Genomic DNA, 18,864 nt, shown 5'->3' with positions numbered 1-18,864 from the left:
AGGAGAAGACACCGCAATGAGAAGCCTGCACACCACAATGAAGAGTAGACCTCGCTCGCTGCAACTAGAGAAAGTCTGCGTGCAGCAACCAAGACCCAAGGCAGCCAAAAATAAATAAATATATAAAAAGAACAGAAAACAATGTTAAGTGCTCTGTTGTTTATAAGAACTTGTTGAATGTGTAAGAATTGATGGAAAATTTCTTCAAGTGTCAAGGCTATTCTTAAAAGAGACATGACTTAGGAAAAAAAATTTTTTTTAATTTGAAGTATAGTTGATTTACAATGTTGTGTTAGTTTCAGGTGTACAGCAAAGTAATTCAGTTATACATAAATACATATAGATTCTTTTTCAGATTTTTTCCCCTTATTAGTTATTACAAGATAATGAATATGGTTCCCTGAACTATGCAGTAGGTCCTTGTTGTTTATCTCTTTTATATATAGTAGTGTGTATCTGTTAATCCCAAACTCCTAATTTATCCCTCCCTGCCTCCTTTCCTCTTTGGTAACCATCTGTTTGTTTTCAATGTCTGTGAGAAGAAATTCTGACTTGAAGTGGGTAATTACTGTGGCATTCCCATGATGATATTTTCAAAAAGATTTCACCCCTTGGAGAATGTGATTCTTTCACACAGATGTTACCAAATACTCTGCCAGCATGAGAGCACATGGAACCATCTTGTGTCATGTTGAGGAAGGGGGTAAAAAGTGGCAACCATGCTCTTGTTTTGTTGGTGGACACCATTTTTTTTTTTTTTTTTTTTTTTTGCGGTACGAGGGCCACTCACTGTTGTGGCCTCTCCCATTGCGGAGCACAGGCTCCGGACGCGCAGGCTCAGCGGCCATGGCTCACGGGCCTAGCCGCTCTGCGGCATGTGGGATCTTCCCGGACCGGGGCATGAACCCACGTCCCCTGCATCGGCAGGCGGACTCTCAACCACTGTGCCACCAGGGAAGCCCGGTGGACACCTTTTTTAAAGGTCATTGATCAAGAGATGCAACATGATCCTGAAAAATGGCAAAGCAAAATCTGCTATGAAAGATGGAATTACATGCTTCAACACCTCCAATGTGAAGAACAGTTATCAGCATGAAGTTATTAACTTTATGCCAAAAACACATTCCCCATCTCGGCTCATAATGCTCTTGTTGGGCGTGTTTCCTCACGAATGGAAACAATGGAAAAAATTCAATGGACGCTCAATGGAAAGAAGAACAAAATCCATTGGATGTGACCCCCGTGAAGACTATATTACAATGTAAATGGACACAGACTGGAACTGCAAGGAATTTTATAAGCAGATTCTGCGAAACAAGAAACTTAAGGAGAACCAAAATATCAAGGACACAAAATTCAAGAGGTACCCTTGAATCACTGATTTCAGATAATCAGTGAATGATTGTTTTTGTCTGAGGAAATACACAAATTGAGTTTCCAGGAAGCAGGCTCAGAGAGAGGCCAGTATGCAATGTGTTGGGAGGAGGAAGTGCCCCAGGGGTGGGTCCCCGTGGAGGGGAGACGGAGGGGGCAGGTGGGGCAGAGGGATGCGATGCAGTCCAACGACAGCCTCAGCCGAGAGTCTTTGGGGAGCTCTGGTGGGGGGAGGTCTCCAGAGCTGGGGGTCGTCATTTATGGATCTTGATCTCAGCATATTCGGTGGTGCTGGCGGCCTCCTGGTCCTGAGGCTCCCAGGGCCTCAGCGTGTAGAAACTGAGGGAGGCGTAATGGAGCTCCTGTTCCTCCCCAGAGGTGGGGGCGGCCACCGCTGGTGGGGGGAGGTCCCGGGGGCTGCCTGGAGGACACTCATGCTGGTAACCCTGAGTGGAGGGAAAGAAGGGGGTCATATTATGATAACAGGGCTGGGAGAGAGCAAGGGGGGTCCATACGTAACCCTGAAAACTGAACATTCAGTCTTCCATCTATTCATTCCAGACATTGGCTGAGGCCCCCATTCATTCATTCATTCATTCATTCAACAAATGCTTGACAGTAATAATGCCTGGCCCTTGGTAGTTAGTTGCCAGTCTCCTAGATTCCTCACAACAATCTACTTGGGAGACACTATTATCCCCATTTATCAGGTGGAGAAATCAAAGCTAAGTAAATATCCCCAAATCACACATTTAGTCATTGGTAAGGCCAAGATTTATGCTAAATCTTTCTGACTCCAATGCTGCCTTATGGAAGAGCTCCCCTGGTGCCAGGCTCTGGATATTCAATGAGGAACAAAGAAGACACCATTCCTGACCTCCTGCAACTTGCAGTGGGGGGCGGGGGGGGGGGACGGCAGGGAGCAGGCGTTAAAGCAGTAGTCAATTATATTACTATATAATTGCAAATTAAGATGGGACAAAAATGGGATGGGTGGTGTGAGGACAGGGATTTGCTCAGACCTGGATGGCCCTTCAGGGACCACTCAGCATTTCAGAGGTTCAGGCAAACACAATCACCCAATTGCATTATGAACCCTAAAATCAAAGGATCTTGTTGTGCCAGAAAGGGTTAACCTTGCCCAAAGGAAATTTGACCCTGTGCCCCAGCACCTGGGAGGGAACCTCTAAACCCTTGAAATGTCTTGACTGATTAGAGTGTCTTTGTTCACCCGGGTCTTGGCCCACACTAGATGGTGTAACAATGTGACAGATGGTGGGGGCCTTGGGTCACACAGTATCACACCTTTGCAGAGACTGGACACTAAGTTAAGCCATGTGGGCAGTCAGCCATGCCAACGTAACCAACTCCCAATAAAAATGCTGGGTTTGGGAGAATTCCTTGGCCGTCCAGTGGTTAGGGCTCCTCATTTCCACTGCAGGGACATGAGTTTGATGCCTGGTCGGGGAACTAAGATCCCACAAGCTGCTCAGTGTGGCCAAAAAAAAAGAAAAAAAAAAAAAAAACTCTGGATGTGAAGGCTCAGGTGTGCTTCCCTGTCTGGCAATAGCCCATACATGTTATCACACATCATTGCTGGGAGAATTAAGCACTTTCTGCACAATTCCACTTGAAAGAGGCAACTGGGTACTCATGCCTGGTCTCCCCTGGACTCTGCCCCATGTGCCTTTTCCCTTAGTTGATTTTAATCTCTATCCTTGTCCTGTAATATACTATAACCATGAGTATAAAAGCTTTCAGTGAGTTTTGTGAGTCCTTCTGGTGAGTTATTGAAATTGAGCTTGTCTTGGGGACCCCCAAACTTGATAGTAGACAATAATTATTTTGGGGAGAGCCTTGTGGCATCCTGTCTTGGGGAGGTGAGGTAGGAAGTGGGGGGAAAGTGGGTCAGCAGTCCAGAGAGAAAGGAGGAGGTGGGGGTAGGGAGGACCCAGTTGGAACTGAATACAATCAGTAAGATGGCTGGGTGGTCCTTGGCTCTGAGAGAGGAGACAGAGAGCAGAGGGGAGGGTGACTCCCAGGTCACTGGGCTGGGTGACTGTGTTGATAGGGTCCAGAGGAAAAGCCTGTGTAGGTCATGATGAGCATCTAAGTCATCGAGAGGCCTGCAGCCATGGCCATGCTGGGGAGATAGCCAGATGGGATCCCGAGGGACAGAATGCTCGTCACTCACCTGGGAGGTAAGACCCAGCACGAAGGGCTCATCCTTCTCACCGGGTGCCTTCCTGAAGGTCTTCATTCTGAAAGGGGAAGCCAGGACCTTTCAACAGCCCAGCTGGCTCAGAGCTTGGAGGGCAACTACTGTCCTCCCTGCTTAAGAGGCTAGAAGGGCTGGGACTTCCCTGGCAGCCCAGTGGTTAAGACTCCAAGCTTCCACTGCAGGGGGCATGGGTTCTATCCCTGGTCAGGGAACTAAGTTCCCAAGTGCCACACGGCGTGGCCAAAAAATAAGAAAAATTAAAAAAAAAAAAAAGGCTAGAACGGCTGACCGAGGCCAGGAGGTAGGGGGTGCACCTCATCTTATTGACCTTCATAATGAGAACGGGTGCCCTTCATGGATGGCTGGGGACAGACCCTGCTCTGATTCCCTGACCCAAGGCCCAGTTCTCCAAAGCTCTGCACCATCCAGATTCCTTCAGCGGGGGCTGCCTGGGATTCCAGGGCTCAGACCCCTTCCCGCCCCCTGCACTCGCCTCCCTCCCCCAGGAGATGACACTCACGTGAAGAAGATGAGGCAGGAACACAGACTGAGCAGGCCAGCGATGCCGGCTCCTCCCACAGCCCCCAGAACGAATTCTCCTCCAAGCTTGGGCTTCCCTGCAGATGATCGGGGTGTGGGGTGGCTCCCCTCCAAGCCCCAGCACCCTCGTGCCCCTTCCTCCCACAGAACTGAAGCTCTCCTCAGCCCCCAAGCAGCCAAAGAACAGGGCTCTGCCCCCACCCCTGTCTCTCATCCCCTCCCGTCCAGGCCCCTCTCCCCACAAGCTCCATCTTCAAAGGATGGAGACTCCTTTCCCCCTAAGCCTCTGCCCCCAACAGGCCCCCTGACCTGGCAGCAGCAGGACAGTGGCGCTCTGGGCCCCGTGGACGTTCAGGGCCTCGCAGCTGAGTCTGAGGCCAAAGTTGAGCCCGTCGCTGAGGCTCAGGGAGCTGTTGGCCCAGGGCCCAGCCGAGCTGGAGGTGACCTTGAAGGAGGCATTGCTGACATTCCCCTCCAGCAGCCCCTCCCCCAGCCGCCAGCGCAGGGAGGGGGCCGGCTGAGCTCGGGAGGAACAGTCGCAGTGCAGACCCTCATTCTCCTGGGAGCAGGAGGGTCCCAGCAGCTGCTGGGCGTCTGTGGGGAAGGAGAAGTGTCAGCGTGCCTCTCCCCTCCCCTGGACCTGAGTATCCTGTCCCTGAGTGTTTTCCCTCCTCCCAGCTCACTCTGCACGGAGAGATGCACGGAGGTCCACAGGGAGCCCTGAGGATGCTGAGCTCGGCAGGTGAATTCGCCTTCATGGCCCGACACCACCCGGGGCACCTGCAGGACCCCGGGGTTCAAGGGATGTGAGGGGCTCAGGGTCCGGCTCCCCTGGGACCAGCTCAGTGTGGCTGGGGGGTTGCTGTTGGCGACACAGGCCAGGCGCAGAGATTCTCCTTCCAGGACGGGAAGAGATGAGCCATTCCCCAGGTATTTCAGCTCTGGAGAGAGAGAGACAGACAGAGACAAAGACAGAGAGACACAGAGAGAGACAGAAAGAGAGAGACAGAGACAGAGACAGAGACAGAGAGCTGAGCCCAGGCTATGAAGCGCTGTTTCTATTTCTCTCTCCTTTCTACTTTTTTTTTTTTAAGTTGGGAAGGAATCCCACAAATAGTTTTTTAAGCAGCTTTATTGAGATATAATTCACATACCACGCAACTCCATTTACATACCACCTAAAAGTCATGCGATAACCATCACCACAATCAATTTTAGAACATTTTCATGACCCCCCCACAACACTCTGTACCCCTTAGCCACCCCCACCCAATCCTCTCATCACCCCAGCCCTAAGCAACCACTAATCTCTGTCTCTATGGATTTGTCTCTTCCGGCCATGGTGTGTAAATATCCAGCTTCTTCCCCTCAGCATGATGTTTCCAAGGTTCTTCTACGTGTATCAGTGCCTCATTCCTTTTCGTGGCTGAATCTCATCCATTGTCTGAACAGACGATGTTTTGTTCATCTGTCCATCTGTGGATGGACACGGGTTGCCCCTTAACTTCTCTGAGGCATTTGTCCTCATCCACGTTTCTCTCCTTCCTTCCTGAACTGTCACCATCCGCCATTCAAGTATCCAAAATTCAAGTCCCACATCCTTCAAGGCTCTTCAGGACCTGGTCTCTACCTCCTCACCTCCTTTGCCCCGGTTATCTCAGGATAAATAGGGCGTTCACATCTCGCATTCTAAAATTCACAGAGGAAGGAAGGGGTGTCCAGAATGAAGTCCCTCCCACACTGACTCCCCAAGTGACAAATTCCTCTTGTCCCAGACAACATTCATTGCCAGTTTCTCATGTGGCCAGTCCAGAGCTATTCTGTCATAGCCTTATCTAGTGGCATCGATAATAGACATCCCTGAGGGACCTCCCTGGTGATCCAGAGGTTAAGACTCCACGCTCCCAAGGCAGGGGGCCCAGGTTCGATCCCTGGTCAGGGAACTAAAGCCCGCATGCCACAACTAAAAAAAAAACAAAAAATCTTGCATGCCGCAACTAAGACCCAGCACAGCCAAATTAATTAATTAAAAAATAATAAAAACAAATATATATATATATACATACACATACATACATCCCTGAGGCCCCACAATTATACTCCTGGCCCTAAAACTTAATAATCTCATAACTCAGAGTAGGGACTGTGACCCAGTAGATCAGCACACTTCAGGACCTGGTTAGAGATGCAGATTTGCAGGCCTCCCTGGGCCTCCAGAGTAAGAATCTTCACTGTCACAAGATCCTTGAGAAATGTGTGTGCTCAATCAAGCTTTAGAAGTATTGCCCAAAAGAAAGGCTTTTCTGTTCGCCCAGGGAATGGGGAATGTTTGAAGGGACATTCCCAGGAAAACTAAAATCAGTGAACTCAAACGCTTGTCAAAAGTAGAATGGGGGCTTCCCTGGTGGTGCAGTGTTTGAGAGTCTGCCTGCCAATGCAGGGAACGCGGGTTCGTGCTCCGGTCCGGGAAGATCCCACATGCCGCGGTGCGGCTGGGCCCGTGAGCCATGGCTGCTGGGCCTGCGCGTCTGGAGCCTGTGCTCCGCAGCGGGAGAGGCCACAGCAGTGAGAGGCCTGCATACCACACACACACAAAAAAAAGTAGAATGGAAAAGAGAAAAAAACAAAAATGGAATGGACAACTAAGTTCTGCAGTGGAGTGGTCTGTCGACAAGGAGACATGGTAATTACAGCTCCAAGCACTGCAGGTGAAGGTCAAGATCATGAGATGCTGCCACACCAAAGTCAAGGCAGTTCTGACACAGAAAATCCACTCCCAGGTACAGACTCAAAAGAATTGACATCAGGGACTCAAACAGTTACTTGTACAGGAATGTTCAGAGCAGCACCATTCACAACGGCCACAAGGTAGAAACAACCCAAATGCCCATCAACAAATGGATGGAGAAACAGATGGTGGTCCATCCACACAGTGGAATATTATTCAGCCGTAAGAAGGAGGGAAGTTCTGATCGATGCTACAATGTGGATGAACCTTGAAAACATCACGTTAAGTGAAAGAAGCCAGACATGAACGTCCACAGATGGTATAATTCCATTTCTGTAAATATCCAGAATTCATAGCAAATTCACAGAGACAGAAAGTAGATGAGTAGTTGCCTGGGCCTGGAAAGAGGGGAGAATAGGACCTGAATACTTAACAGGTACAGGGCTTTCTTTCTGGGTGATGGGAAAGTTTTGGAATTAGGTTGAGGTGGGCAGTTGCACCACATTGTGAATGTCCTAATGCCACTGAATTGTTCCCTTTAAAATGGCTCATTTTGGGACTTCCCTGGTGGTCCAGTGGTTAATACTCTGTTCTCCCAATACAGGGGGCCTGGGTTTAATCCCTGGCAGGGAACTAGATCCCACATGCCGCAACTAAGACCCGGTGCAGCAAAATAAATAAATAAATAAATAAATATTTAAAAAAAAAAAAAAGACATGACTACCTAATAGGTATGTCCTCAATGCCATTGAATTGTTTCCTTTAAAATGGCTTATTTTGGGAATTCCCTGGCGGTCCAGTGGTTAGGACTCGGCGCTTTCACTGCTCGGGTGAGAGCTCGGGTCCCATCCCTAGTCAGGGAACTAAGATCCCACAAGCTGTGCAGTGCAGCCAAGAATAATAAAATAAAATAAAATGGCTAATTTTAACTATATTCAGTGTCTTGCAATAACCTATAATGGAAAAGAATCTGAAAAAGGATAGATTTATATATATGTATAACTGAATCACTTTGCTGTACACCTGAAACTAACACAACATTGTAAATCAGCTCTGCTTAATTTAAAAATAAAGGGGAAAAAATAAAATGGCTAATTTTATGTTACGTGAATTTAATTTCAACTAAAGAAATAAAAAGTCAAACAGGAACACGTCTTACTCCTATTCACATAAAGCTTTTAAAAATACGGTAAACTATACATCGTGCAGAGATTCAAACATATTTGGTAAAATGAAAACAGAAGGAATGTGGATGTATTAATTAACTTGACTGTGGTAATCCTTTCACAGCATATATGTATATCGAACCATCACGTGGTACACTTTAAATATATACAATTTACTTATCAATTACACTGCAATCAAAAATAAAGTAAAATTATGGGAACTCCCTGGCGGTCCAGTGGTTAGGCCTCCGCACTTTCACTGCCAAGGACCTGTGTTCCATCCCTGGTTGGGGAACTATGATCCCACAAGCCCCTCAGTGTGGCCAAAAATAAAGGTGGCCAGTGGTTAAGAATCCGCCTGCCAATGCAGGGGACATGGGTTCAAGCCCTGGTCCAGGAAGATCCCAAGTACCGCGGAGCAACTAAGCCCATGCACCGCAACTAACAAGCCTGCGCTCTGGAGCACGCCAGCCACAATTACTGAGCCCACGTGCCACAACTACTGAAGCCTGCGCGCCTAGAGCCCATGCTCCGCAGCAAGAGAAGCCTGTGCACCGAAACGAAGAGTAGGCCCCTCTCACCACAACTAGAGAAAGCCCGCGTGCGGCAGCAAAGACCCAAGGCAGCCAAAAATAAATAAATACATATTTTTTAAATAAAATGAAATCAATAAAAGAAGAATCACACAAACTCAGTGTAGTGGCTTTCTCTGAGGCCAGAAGGGAGGGGCTCAAATCGGGTGCTCCAAAGGTGGGGATGAGCTTCCAGTTCTTACCCAGGGTGCTAAGTACCACCCGGGTCTTCCTTTTATGGTGTTTCCTCAAAATTTGCATATGTTTGACAAATCGTCTTCGCACGAAATGAATAGTAAGTAAAAAACAATCTGTCTAGGAGTGAATGGGGGCTCTCCCGTCTCTCCCATCCCCGCTATATCCCCACGGCCCTCCCTTCCTACCTGTGCCATTTCCTCGGGAGATGCTGATGGTCAGGTTCTGGGGGGCGTCTAGGGCAGAGAGACGCAGTGAGGAAGAGAGTCAGAGCTGACCCTTCCGCGCCCCCCACCTGCCAGGAGGCACAGAAATGGAAGCACAGCAGAGCAGGGCCTACATCCTTCCTGCAGACCCTCCCAGCCCCTGGCCTCCGGGTCACCAGCGCCCATACCCCGCCCCACGAGCACCCGCCATCCTGATTCCGCACTCACAGGACACGTTGAGCGTGACGGTCCTCTCCGTGCTCACGCCAGCCCTGCGGAAGGTCACCCGGCAGGTGAGGTTGGTGCCGTGGTCCTGCGGGCCGGGAGTGAGCAGGATCTCCGAGGAGTTATAGGCCCCCTTCGAGTCCAGTCCCGGGGGGCGGAGGGCAGCCCCGGTCCAGGAGATGGTGGGCGGCGTGGCCAGGTCACAGGCCCCTGGCACGGAGCACGTCACGTGGCTGCTAGAGCCGGATTCCAGGGGCTCCTTGATGTAGATATCGGGGGTCTGTGTCAGCGCTGGAGAGGAGAGAGGGAGAAGCCAGACCCCAGAGGGGCCCCCTGTGTGTGCCCAGCCCTGATGTGACCATGTGCCAGTGTCCCCCTTAGAGGTGGAGGGACAGGGGGGTCCGTCCTTCCCCCCATCCCTGTTATCTGTTCCTGGGGACCCCTCCGTACCTGTCACGTTCACAATGAACAGGTTATTTTTGTAACTATGTTTCACATCACCTCTCATCAGCTGAAAATAATAGTTTCCACTGTCCCCCTTCCGGGCGTCTGTGATGCCCAGGGAGCAGTTGTTCGCCCCAGGGTCCCCGAGGAGGTGGAATGGGATTTTTCTCTTCTTTTTTACTCCCCTGCCTGGGTTGTTTGTGGCCATGGCAAGATCCATTTGGGATGGTCTATCCCCTTTCCGGAACCATTCACCATAAATGGGTGTAGAGTCGGTCGGGCCAAGTGAGGGATAGGAGACGGTGCAGGGCACAAGGACACACAAACCCTCCTGCACTGTCACCGATTCCTGCACTTGCAGCTGGTACCACGGATCCTGCTGCAGGGACCCTGGGGGGACACAGAGGCTCAGCTGCAGCTCCAGCCCCAGCCCCGTCCCGGCCGGGACCCTGCTCTCCCCACCATCCACTCACTTACCCTCCCGTAGCAGGGGCAGCAGCAGCAGCAACCTGTCCATGTCCAAGGGGCCAGGAGTTCCCAGGACTGTCCAGTTTCTGGACCTGCCTGTCTGTCCGGGAAGGAAGCCCCAACAGGAAGCTTCTGGGGGAGAAGGGGGCAGTGACCATCCACAGATGAGTAAAAGAGGAAGCTTGGAACTGCAAATGTCTGGAAGACATCTCTTCTGACTTCTCCTTTCATAGATGGAAGCACCAGAGCAGAGATAGGATGCAGGGCTGCTCTAAACCCTGACCCCAGGAAGCAGCCACGCTGGGTCAGCCCAGGGGGAGGGCAGTGCCGGGAGTGGGGCTCTCCCAGGAAACAGGCGGGGGAAGGCTCCAGGTGAGGTGCTGGAGGCAGGGATTCATTCATTCATTCATTTATTTGTTCATTCATTCATTTGCCAGGCAAACATCTACTGCACGCAGGGGCTGCAGGCAGAGGAGGGCATGACCTCATAAATCCTGCCTCACTTTTGCGTGACCCCAAACCCAGTGCCCCCACCCAGGCTCTCCAAACTCTACTCACCTCCCTGCCTGTCTTGGGGCCATGTATGTGTCCACACAAGGATCCCAGCTCCACAGTAAGAAGTGGACTATTTGCACAGGGCTTCATGCTCAGAAGGGCTTCCCGCCTGGGGTTTGATGCTCTGAGGTTGCCATCTTGAAATTCCTAATAAGTTTGCATTTTGTAAGTGAAGTCTAATGTGATAAGGACCACATGCCAGGGGGATTGGAACTTTGAATCACATGCGGTCCATCCGGGGATGTCCTGGATCTGGAGACAGCTTCTGGGCCCACCCTCGCACCCCCATCCCACCACTTGGGCACAGAGAGGGTCTGGAGTGTGCTGAGTTGAGTGGGTGCCTGTGAAGGTCTGCACTGCCCATCCCCCCAGTCAAGCCCAAGGGATTGGACATTAACTAGCAAATATAAACACTATGAACAGGGACTTCCCTGGTGGCCCAGTGGATAAGAATCCATCTTGCGATGCACGGGATGCCAGTTCGATCCCTGGTCGGGGAACTAAGATCCCATGTGCCATGGGGCAACTAAGCTTGTGCACTGCAACTAGAGAGCCCAAGTGCTGCAACTACAGAACCCACGCGCTCTGGAGCCCACGCCACGACTAGAGAGAAACCCATGCGCTGCAATGAAAGATCCCGCATGCCACAGCTAAGACCCATTGCAGCCAAAAATAAATTAAATAAATAAATAATAAATCTATTTTAAAAATGGTTAAAATGGTAAATTTTATGTTATGGGTATTTTAAGACAATTTTTTTTAAAGTTAAGAGAAAAACAAAACATGACTGATTGAGAGAGAGTCCATGGAAAAAAGGAATAAAGGTTTTTCCTGCTTTTTTTTTTTTTTTTTTTTGGTCAAAGGGACCTCACATTTTCATTTTGCTCAGGGGCCTGCAAAGGATTTAGGCAGCACTTGTAAGAAGCTTCCAGACTCAGACCTGCCCTAAGAGGAGAGCGTGGTCAGCACTGCCCAGGGGCTGGGTTGATGAGCATCTGTCCCTCTCCTGAGGGTTGGGACAACATAGGAATGAAGGACACATATCTGGGACCACTCTGCTGGCATCCAACCCAACTTCTCAAGTGACTGGCAATACATGTAGTAAAGAATTAACCTCATCCAAAGAGAGGCATGGGCTTTACCCAGCTCCTGGGAGGGAATCCTAAGCCCTTGGCATGTGTGTCTCAGTGTCCACATTTCCTTTTTATTTTTTAATAAGAATACTGGTCATATCGGATTAGGCCCACCCTAATGACCTCACCTTAACTGGATCACCTGCAAAGACCCTGTTTCCAAATAAGGTCACATTCACAGGTACTGGGGGTTAGGTCTTGAACATCTTTTTTGGGGGGACACAATTCAACCCATAACAGGCCCCCAATAAAAACGCTGGACACCAAGGGTTATACTTCACAAATGCTGTCATACATCGTTGCTGGGTGTATTGGTCAACACATTCTCACAGTTCTAGAGGCCAGAAGTCCAAGATCCAGGTGTTAGCTTGGCGAGGGTCTGCCTCCTGGCTGGCAGATAGCTGCCTTCTCACTGTGCCCTCACATGTCAGAGACAGAGAGAGGGAGAGAGAGAGAACTCTGGTGTCTCTGTGTCTCTTCCTATAAGGGCACTAATCCTATTGCATAAGGGTCCCACCCTTATGACCTCATTTAACCTTAATTACCCCCTTGTTTCTATCTCCAAATACAGTCACATTGAGGGGGTTAGGGCTTCAACATATGAATTGAGGATGGGGGATTCAGTCCATAGCACTCGGACAATTAAGCACTGTCCACATGACTCCACTGGGAGAGACCACTGGAACCTTGTGCCTGGCCTCCCCTGGACCCTGTCCTGTGAACTTTGCAGATTTTATTTTATTCTATTCTATTCTAAATTTCTTTGGCCGTGCAGCGTGACTTACAGGATCTTTGTTCCTCCACCAGGGATGGAAGCCGGGGCCCCAGCAGTGAGAGTGCAGAGTCCAGGGATGGATGGCCGGGGAATTCCTTCCTTGGCAAATTGTAATCTGTATCCTTTTGTTGTAACAAATCCTGAGTATAACAGTTTCTCTGAATTCCTTAAGTCCTTCCAATGAATCATCAAACTTCAGGGTGGTCTTGGGGATCCCCAGAACAGTCTGTTTCCCTCCTCCTCCTCAGACTGTGGTGCAGAAAGCCACCATTTACCTAAGTGGGGGCGACGGTGCCCACCTGCCTGGGTCTGCCCATCCTGGGGACCAGCGCTCGCGTTTTTGAGCGCCCTCTGGTGGACCTGCAGTGGGCAGCTCTCAAAGAGCCCAGAACTTGTCTAGGATGGGAAGTTGCTGACGGGGAAAATTGCTGAGTTTATCACAAATACGTAAAAAGGAAATGGGATAAATGCAGCCTGAAAAGCACAGAAAATGCACAGAAGAAACCCTCAGTTCCCCTTCATCTACAACCAGTTTCTCACTTTACTTCCTTATTGCTTGTCTCTCAAACAGGACGCAACATCACTTTTTTTTTTTTAATATTCATTTTTTTAATTTGGCTGCATGGGGTCTTAGTTGTGGTACGCGGATCTTTGATCTTCGTTGCGACATTTTGTTTTGTTTTGTTTTTAATTGAGGCACGCAGGATCTTCGATCTTCCTTGCGACGTTTTTGTTTTGTTTGGGTTTGGTTTTAGTTGCAAGATGCGAACTCCTAGTTGAAGCATATGGGATCCAGCTCCCTGACCAGAGATCAAACCAGGGCCCCCTGCACTGGGAGTAGAGTCTTAGCCACTGGACCACCATGGAAGTCCCTGGAGGCAACATCACTTTTAACTAAATGGTCCCAGCTGGTACCAAGGTGCCCATCCCTCCTCTTGCACTTGCTACCCTGTCGTCTACAGCCCGGCCTGGACCCCACAGAGAGCAGGTCTTGGGGGCAGGCTCTGAGGAGAAGGGAAACCAGGATCTCTGTCTCTGACTCAGTCGCTCTGCCTTGTCTTGGTTTGAGTCAGTTTTCCAATTTCTACAGAATTGCAAAACAGGCCCCGAAAACTTCCCTTTTTTCAAATCAAGTAGACTATTCATTGCTTTTCCAATAGATGGCCCGAAAGAATGGGGGTGGGGAGGTCAGCCACTGGTAGGATTTCTGGGAGACTCAGGACCACATGGCATGGACACTTACTGCTGAAGACCAAGCTGTCACCTAAAGTCAGGAACCCTGGGATTCCCTGGTGGCTCAGTGGTTGAGAGTCCGCCTCCCGATGCAGGGGACACGGGTTCGTGCCCCAGTCCGGGAGGATCCCACATGCCGCGGAGCGGCTGGGCCCATAAGCCATGGCCGCTGAGCCTGCGCGTCCGGAGCCTGTGCTCCGCAACGGGAGAGGCCGCGACAGAGGCCCGCGTACCGCAAAAAAAAAAAAAAAAGTCAGGAACCCTATTCTTTGTCTTCCATGGGAGATGTCATTGCCTCTGGGCCTCCTTGGCCTGAAAACTAGGTCCAGTTGCCTGGATATAGAGCTCCACCATTCCCGGGAGAAATAGTAGGGTGGAGAGTTTACCCCAGGACTCACAATGAATAACACCCAATGTGTGTGTGTCTGCTTGTGTATGTGTGCGAGTGTGTTTGGGGCCCAGAGCAGGCCATCTCAAAATGTGCTTCAATGGCATATTGATTATTTTGCATTATAGTTACTCAAGAAACTGCCAGGACTTCCCTGGTGGTGCAGTGGTTAAGAATCTGCCTGCCAGTGCAGGGGACACTGGTTTGAGCCCTGTTCCAGGAAAAATGGAGCAACTAAGCCTGTGCACCACAACTACTGAGCCTGTGCTCTAGAGCCCGCGAGCCATAACTACTGAGCCCGCACACCACAACTACTGAAGCCCACGCACCTAGAGCCTGTGCTCCGCAACAAGAGAAGCCTCCGCAGTGAGAAGCCCGCACACCACAACGAAGAGTAGCCCCCCCGCTCACCACAACTAGAGAAAGCCCACATGCAGCAACAAAGACCCAGCGCAGCCATAAATAAATAAATAAATAAATAAATAAATAAATAGAAATAACATCCCCATCTTAATCCCTGGAACGTGTGAATACGTGTTACCTTGCAGGGCAAAAGACCTTTGCAGGTGTGATCACATTGAGGCTCTTGGGGTGGAGAGATTCTCCAGGTGGAGCTCCATTGTGATCACAAGTTTATAAGACAGAGGCAGAGGGAGCATGGACCACAGCAGGGGTCAATGATGGATGACGATCAAAGAGATTGTAGTGATGCCAACGCAAGAACCTGCGAGAAGCAAGAAAGAGATTCACCTCGAGATCCTCCAGAAGGAACCAACCCTGCTGACACCTTGATTTATCTCCCTGAGACTCTGTTTGGACTTTTAGACTCCAGAACCGTAAGAGAATGCATTTGGGCTGTTTTAAGTTGAAGTTGAAGCCCTAGTCCCTTGAGAGGCTCTAGAGGAGAATCCATCCCCTTGCCTCAAGGCCCCTTCCGCCATCTGCAAAGCCAATGGCATAGCATGTTCTCTGTCTGCCTCTGCTTTCATCTGCTTTTCCATCACACGGGCTTCTCTCCTGTGTTCAAATCTCTCTCCACCCCCCTCTTAGGAGAATGCTTGTGTTTACATTTAGGGCCAATGCAGGGAATCCAGGATAATTGCCCCATCTCAAAATGCTTAATTTAATCACATAGGCTAAGTCATTTCTGCCATAGAAATTAACATTCACAGGTTTCCAAAGATTAGGAACTGGTTATCTTTTTTTTTTTTTTTTTTTGCGGTACTCGGGCCTCTCACTGTTGTGGCCTCTCTGGTTGCAGAGCACGGGCTCTGGACGCGCAGGCTCAGCGGCCATGGCTCACAGGCCCAGCCGCTCCGCGGCATGTGGGATCTTCCCGGACCGGGGCACTGAACCTGCGTCCCCTGCATCGGCAGGCGGACTCTCAACCACTGCGCCACCAGGGAAGCCCCATGATTCCCTTTATATGAAGTATTCGGACTGGGCAAAGCCACAGGGACAGAAAGCAGATTAACAGTTTCCAGGAGCTGGGGGAGAGTGGTTTTGGGGGTGATTGCTTAACGGGTCCAGGTTTCATGTTTGGGGGTGGGGGAGAGGATGAAAAAGTTCTAGAACGAGATAGTGGTGATGGTTGCACAACACTGTGAATGTGCTCAAGGCCACTGAATTATACAGTTTAAGACGGTTACAATTGTAAATTTCATGTTATGTATGTTTTTATTGAAGTATAGTTGATTTACAATGTTGTGTTAGTTTCAGGTATACAGCAAAGCGATTCAGTTATACATATATATCTATCCTTTATCAGATTCTTTTCCATTATAGGTTACTACAAGATATTGAATATAGTTCCCTGTGCTATACAGTAGGTCCTACTTTATATATAGTAGTGTATATCTGCTAATTACCAATTTCAAATTTATCCCTACCCCGCTTTCCCCTTTGGTAACCATAAATTTGTTTTCCATGTCTGTGAGTCTATTTCTGGTTTGTAAATAAGGTCATTTGTATCATTTTTTAAGACTCTACAAATAAGTGATATCGTATGATATCTTTCTCTGACTTACTTCACTTAGTATGATAATCTCTAGGTCCATCCATGTTGCTGCAAATGGCATTATGTCATTCTTTTTTATGGATGAGTAATATTCCACTGTGTGTGTGTGTGTATATATATCACATCTTCTTTACTCATTCTTCTGTCGATGGAAATTTACGTTGCTTCCCTGTCTTGCTACTGTAAACATTGCTGCTATATATTTTGTATTTTTTTGTTTGTTTGTTTGCGGTATGCGGGCCTCTCACTGTTGGGGCCTCTCCCGTTGCGGAACACAGGCTCCGGACGCGCAGGCTCAGCGGCCATGACTCACGGGCCCAGCCGCTCCGCGGCATGTGGGATCTTCCCGGACCGGGGCACGAACCCGTGTCCCCTGCATCGGCAGGCGGACGTTCAACCACTGCGCCATCAGGGAAGCCCTATATTTTGTATTTTTAACACAATTTTTTTTAAGTCCTCAGGGCCACTAATACAGAAACAGCACATTTCTGGCTATTATCAACATAGTAATTCAAACCAGCTATGAAACAGGACTGAAACAGGGTTTACCCCTTGGTGGATTATTTTCCTAGCATTACTGTAATAAAGCACCACAAACTGTGGTGCCTAAAATAACAGAAGTGTAGTTTCTCACAGTTCTGGAGGCTAGAAGTCCAAAATCATGGTGTTGGCAGGGCTCTCCTCTCTCTGAAGTCTCTAGGGAAGGACCCTTCCTTGCCTCTTCCAGCTTCTGGTGGCTGCTGGCAATCTCTGGCATCCCTTGCCTTGTGGATGCATCCCTGCCTCTGTCTTCACCTGGCCTTCTCCCTGCATGTCTGTCTCTGTGTTTCTTTTCTTCTTGTAAGGACATCAGTTATATGGGATGAATGACCCACCCTACTGTAATGTGACCTCATCTTAACCAATTGCATCTGCAAGGACACTATTTCCAAACAAAGTCACATTCTAGGGCTCTGGGAAGAACATAAATGTGGAGGAGACACTATCCAACCCAGTACACTTGGTCAGATGGTCACTGGGAACTCCAAGTGGAACTTGAACATGGTTGAACATTCAGGGCAAGACCACAGAGCACCATACGTAGGTGATACAGGAATCTTGGGACCTGTTAATGTAACTGGCCTTTGCCTTCTGGCCCTGTTAGATCCCTTCTCCTGAAGGAGGGTTAATGCCACGCCCAACCTTACTTCATAATTCATCACAGTTCAGTACTGAAGAGGCAGTGTAGCTCCATAACACTTACTGACCAGCTCACATTACTTTCTCTTTATGTCTACTGCAATCTGGATGTCGTTCATTGTAAGAAAATGATTTATTTACTTGTCTGGCTATTCCACTGACCCAGAGACAGGGCCCCATGCTAGATTCAGTTGTGTCTCCAGTACTAACTGTTGTCTAGTTGGACCCTGGGCTCATTTGGAGTACTTCACTGGCTTTGGCAGCTCCCCGCCCCCCGCCAACTATGCCAAGGGAACTGGGTTTACTTCTACTGCAAGCACAATGCCAAGGAAAACCTCTGGGCGTGGAATCAAGGTCACTGGACTCAACTCAGAGATCTCCCTAGGTAGGGAAATGTGGCTTTGGTGATTCACTCCCCTACTCTGATCCTCAGTTTTCTCTTCTGTAAAGTGGGAATTTTTAGCAATTGGTTTAACAAACACACCAGGCCCTTCAAAGTGATTTACAAATATTAACTCATTTAATGCTCAGACAGCCCTATCAATTAGGTGCTATTAGTCCCATTTTAGAGCAGAGAAAACTGAGGCACAGAGAGGTTAAGCAAGCTGCCCAAGGTCACACAGCCGCCTGGATTCCACCCTGGGTTGTCCCATGCCAGACTAGGTGGGGAGGCCTTCCTGTACGGGCAGGGTGGTGAATTTGAGGTCTCGTCCGTCCTCCCATACCGGGATGTGAGCTCTGGGAGGTGCACAGGGGCATTTAATGAGCACTGTGGAATGAAGGGATGAGTGGATATTTTAGGATGGCCACATCCCTTCGTGACCGCCTGCGCCCTCCTGCCGCTCTCTGTTCTGGGAATTCTATTCGTGGTCAGGGCTTCTAGTCCCAGTAAACTGGATCCTCGGGGCGAGAGGGGACCCCAAGGAAGTCACGGGCTTGGGCTGAGTCAAGGTTGGAGGTTAACCCACTCACAGCGGGGCACAGGCGCCACCTGGCAGCGGAGTCCTGCTAAGATAGAGACGCCGGGAGACCAGGAACTTTTGCTTTGGGCATGGTTGAATCGGCATCTTTGAAAGGGAGTTGATGGTGGGTGGGCAGTTGTCTGAAAATCAGTATTTGATACTGGGTGCTTCATAACTTTGGCTTCCAAACTTTTCTGACCGTGATGCAAAGTAAGATATGATTTCACATCAACATAGTTTCACAAAATACCACCCTGTGATACATGGTATTTTGTATTCTGTTCTATTCATATCTTTAAACACTGGTCAGAATCCTTTAAATCGATATCCGACTCTATAATGGGTGCCCACCTGCACCATTTTTTTCAGCTCACGAAGAAATATTATGATGGAGAAAGGGTTAGCTCCCAGATCCAACTCTTTCCAAATTCCTCGTGATTTCTCTCTACATTTGTGCTACCTCTCAGGTGCAGCATTGCCATC

General features: G+C 49.2%; 1 protein-coding gene across 1 annotated transcript; it reads right to left on the bottom strand.

Annotated features, from left to right (window-relative positions):
* Positions 1 to 1,581: 1,581 nt before the first annotated feature.
* SIGLEC11 (sialic acid binding Ig like lectin 11) lies at positions 1,582 to 10,192 on the bottom strand. The gene is made up of 8 exons (XM_082606204.1): positions 10,149 to 10,192; positions 9,231 to 10,061; positions 8,985 to 9,032; positions 4,819 to 5,076; positions 4,445 to 4,729; positions 4,116 to 4,212; positions 3,569 to 3,635; positions 1,582 to 1,820 (listed from the first exon to the last, which is right to left on the bottom strand). Exons 1-8 carry the CDS (start codon positions 10,186 to 10,188, stop codon positions 1,629 to 1,631), a joined length of 1,818 nt encoding a protein of 605 aa, XP_082462330.1. The 5' UTR covers positions 10,189 to 10,192; the 3' UTR covers positions 1,582 to 1,628.
* Between the last annotated feature and the right edge of the window lie 8,672 nt (positions 10,193 to 18,864).

The sequence above is a fragment of the Mesoplodon mirus genome, assembly GCF_964341445.2.
Source record: "Mesoplodon mirus genome assembly, chromosome: 19".
In the NCBI taxonomy this organism is placed as follows: domain Eukaryota; kingdom Metazoa; phylum Chordata; class Mammalia; order Artiodactyla; family Ziphiidae; genus Mesoplodon; species Mesoplodon mirus.
The sequence above is the reverse complement of the archived record's forward strand: the minus strand, read 5'-3'. Positions and strand labels throughout refer to the sequence as shown.

Coding starts and splice junctions, on each gene's coding strand:
- SIGLEC11 (XM_082606204.1), bottom strand. CDS start 10,188: ATGGACAGGTTGCTGCTGCTGCTGCCCCTGCTACGGGAGG. Junction 4,213..4,444: donor CACTGTCCTGCTGCTGCCAG/GTCAGGGGGCCT, acceptor GATCATCTGCAG/GGAAGCCCAAGCTTGGAGGA. Junction 1,821..3,568: donor TGCTGGGTCTTACCTCCCAG/GTGAGTGACGAG, acceptor CCCTCCACTCAG/GGTTACCAGCATGAGTGTCC.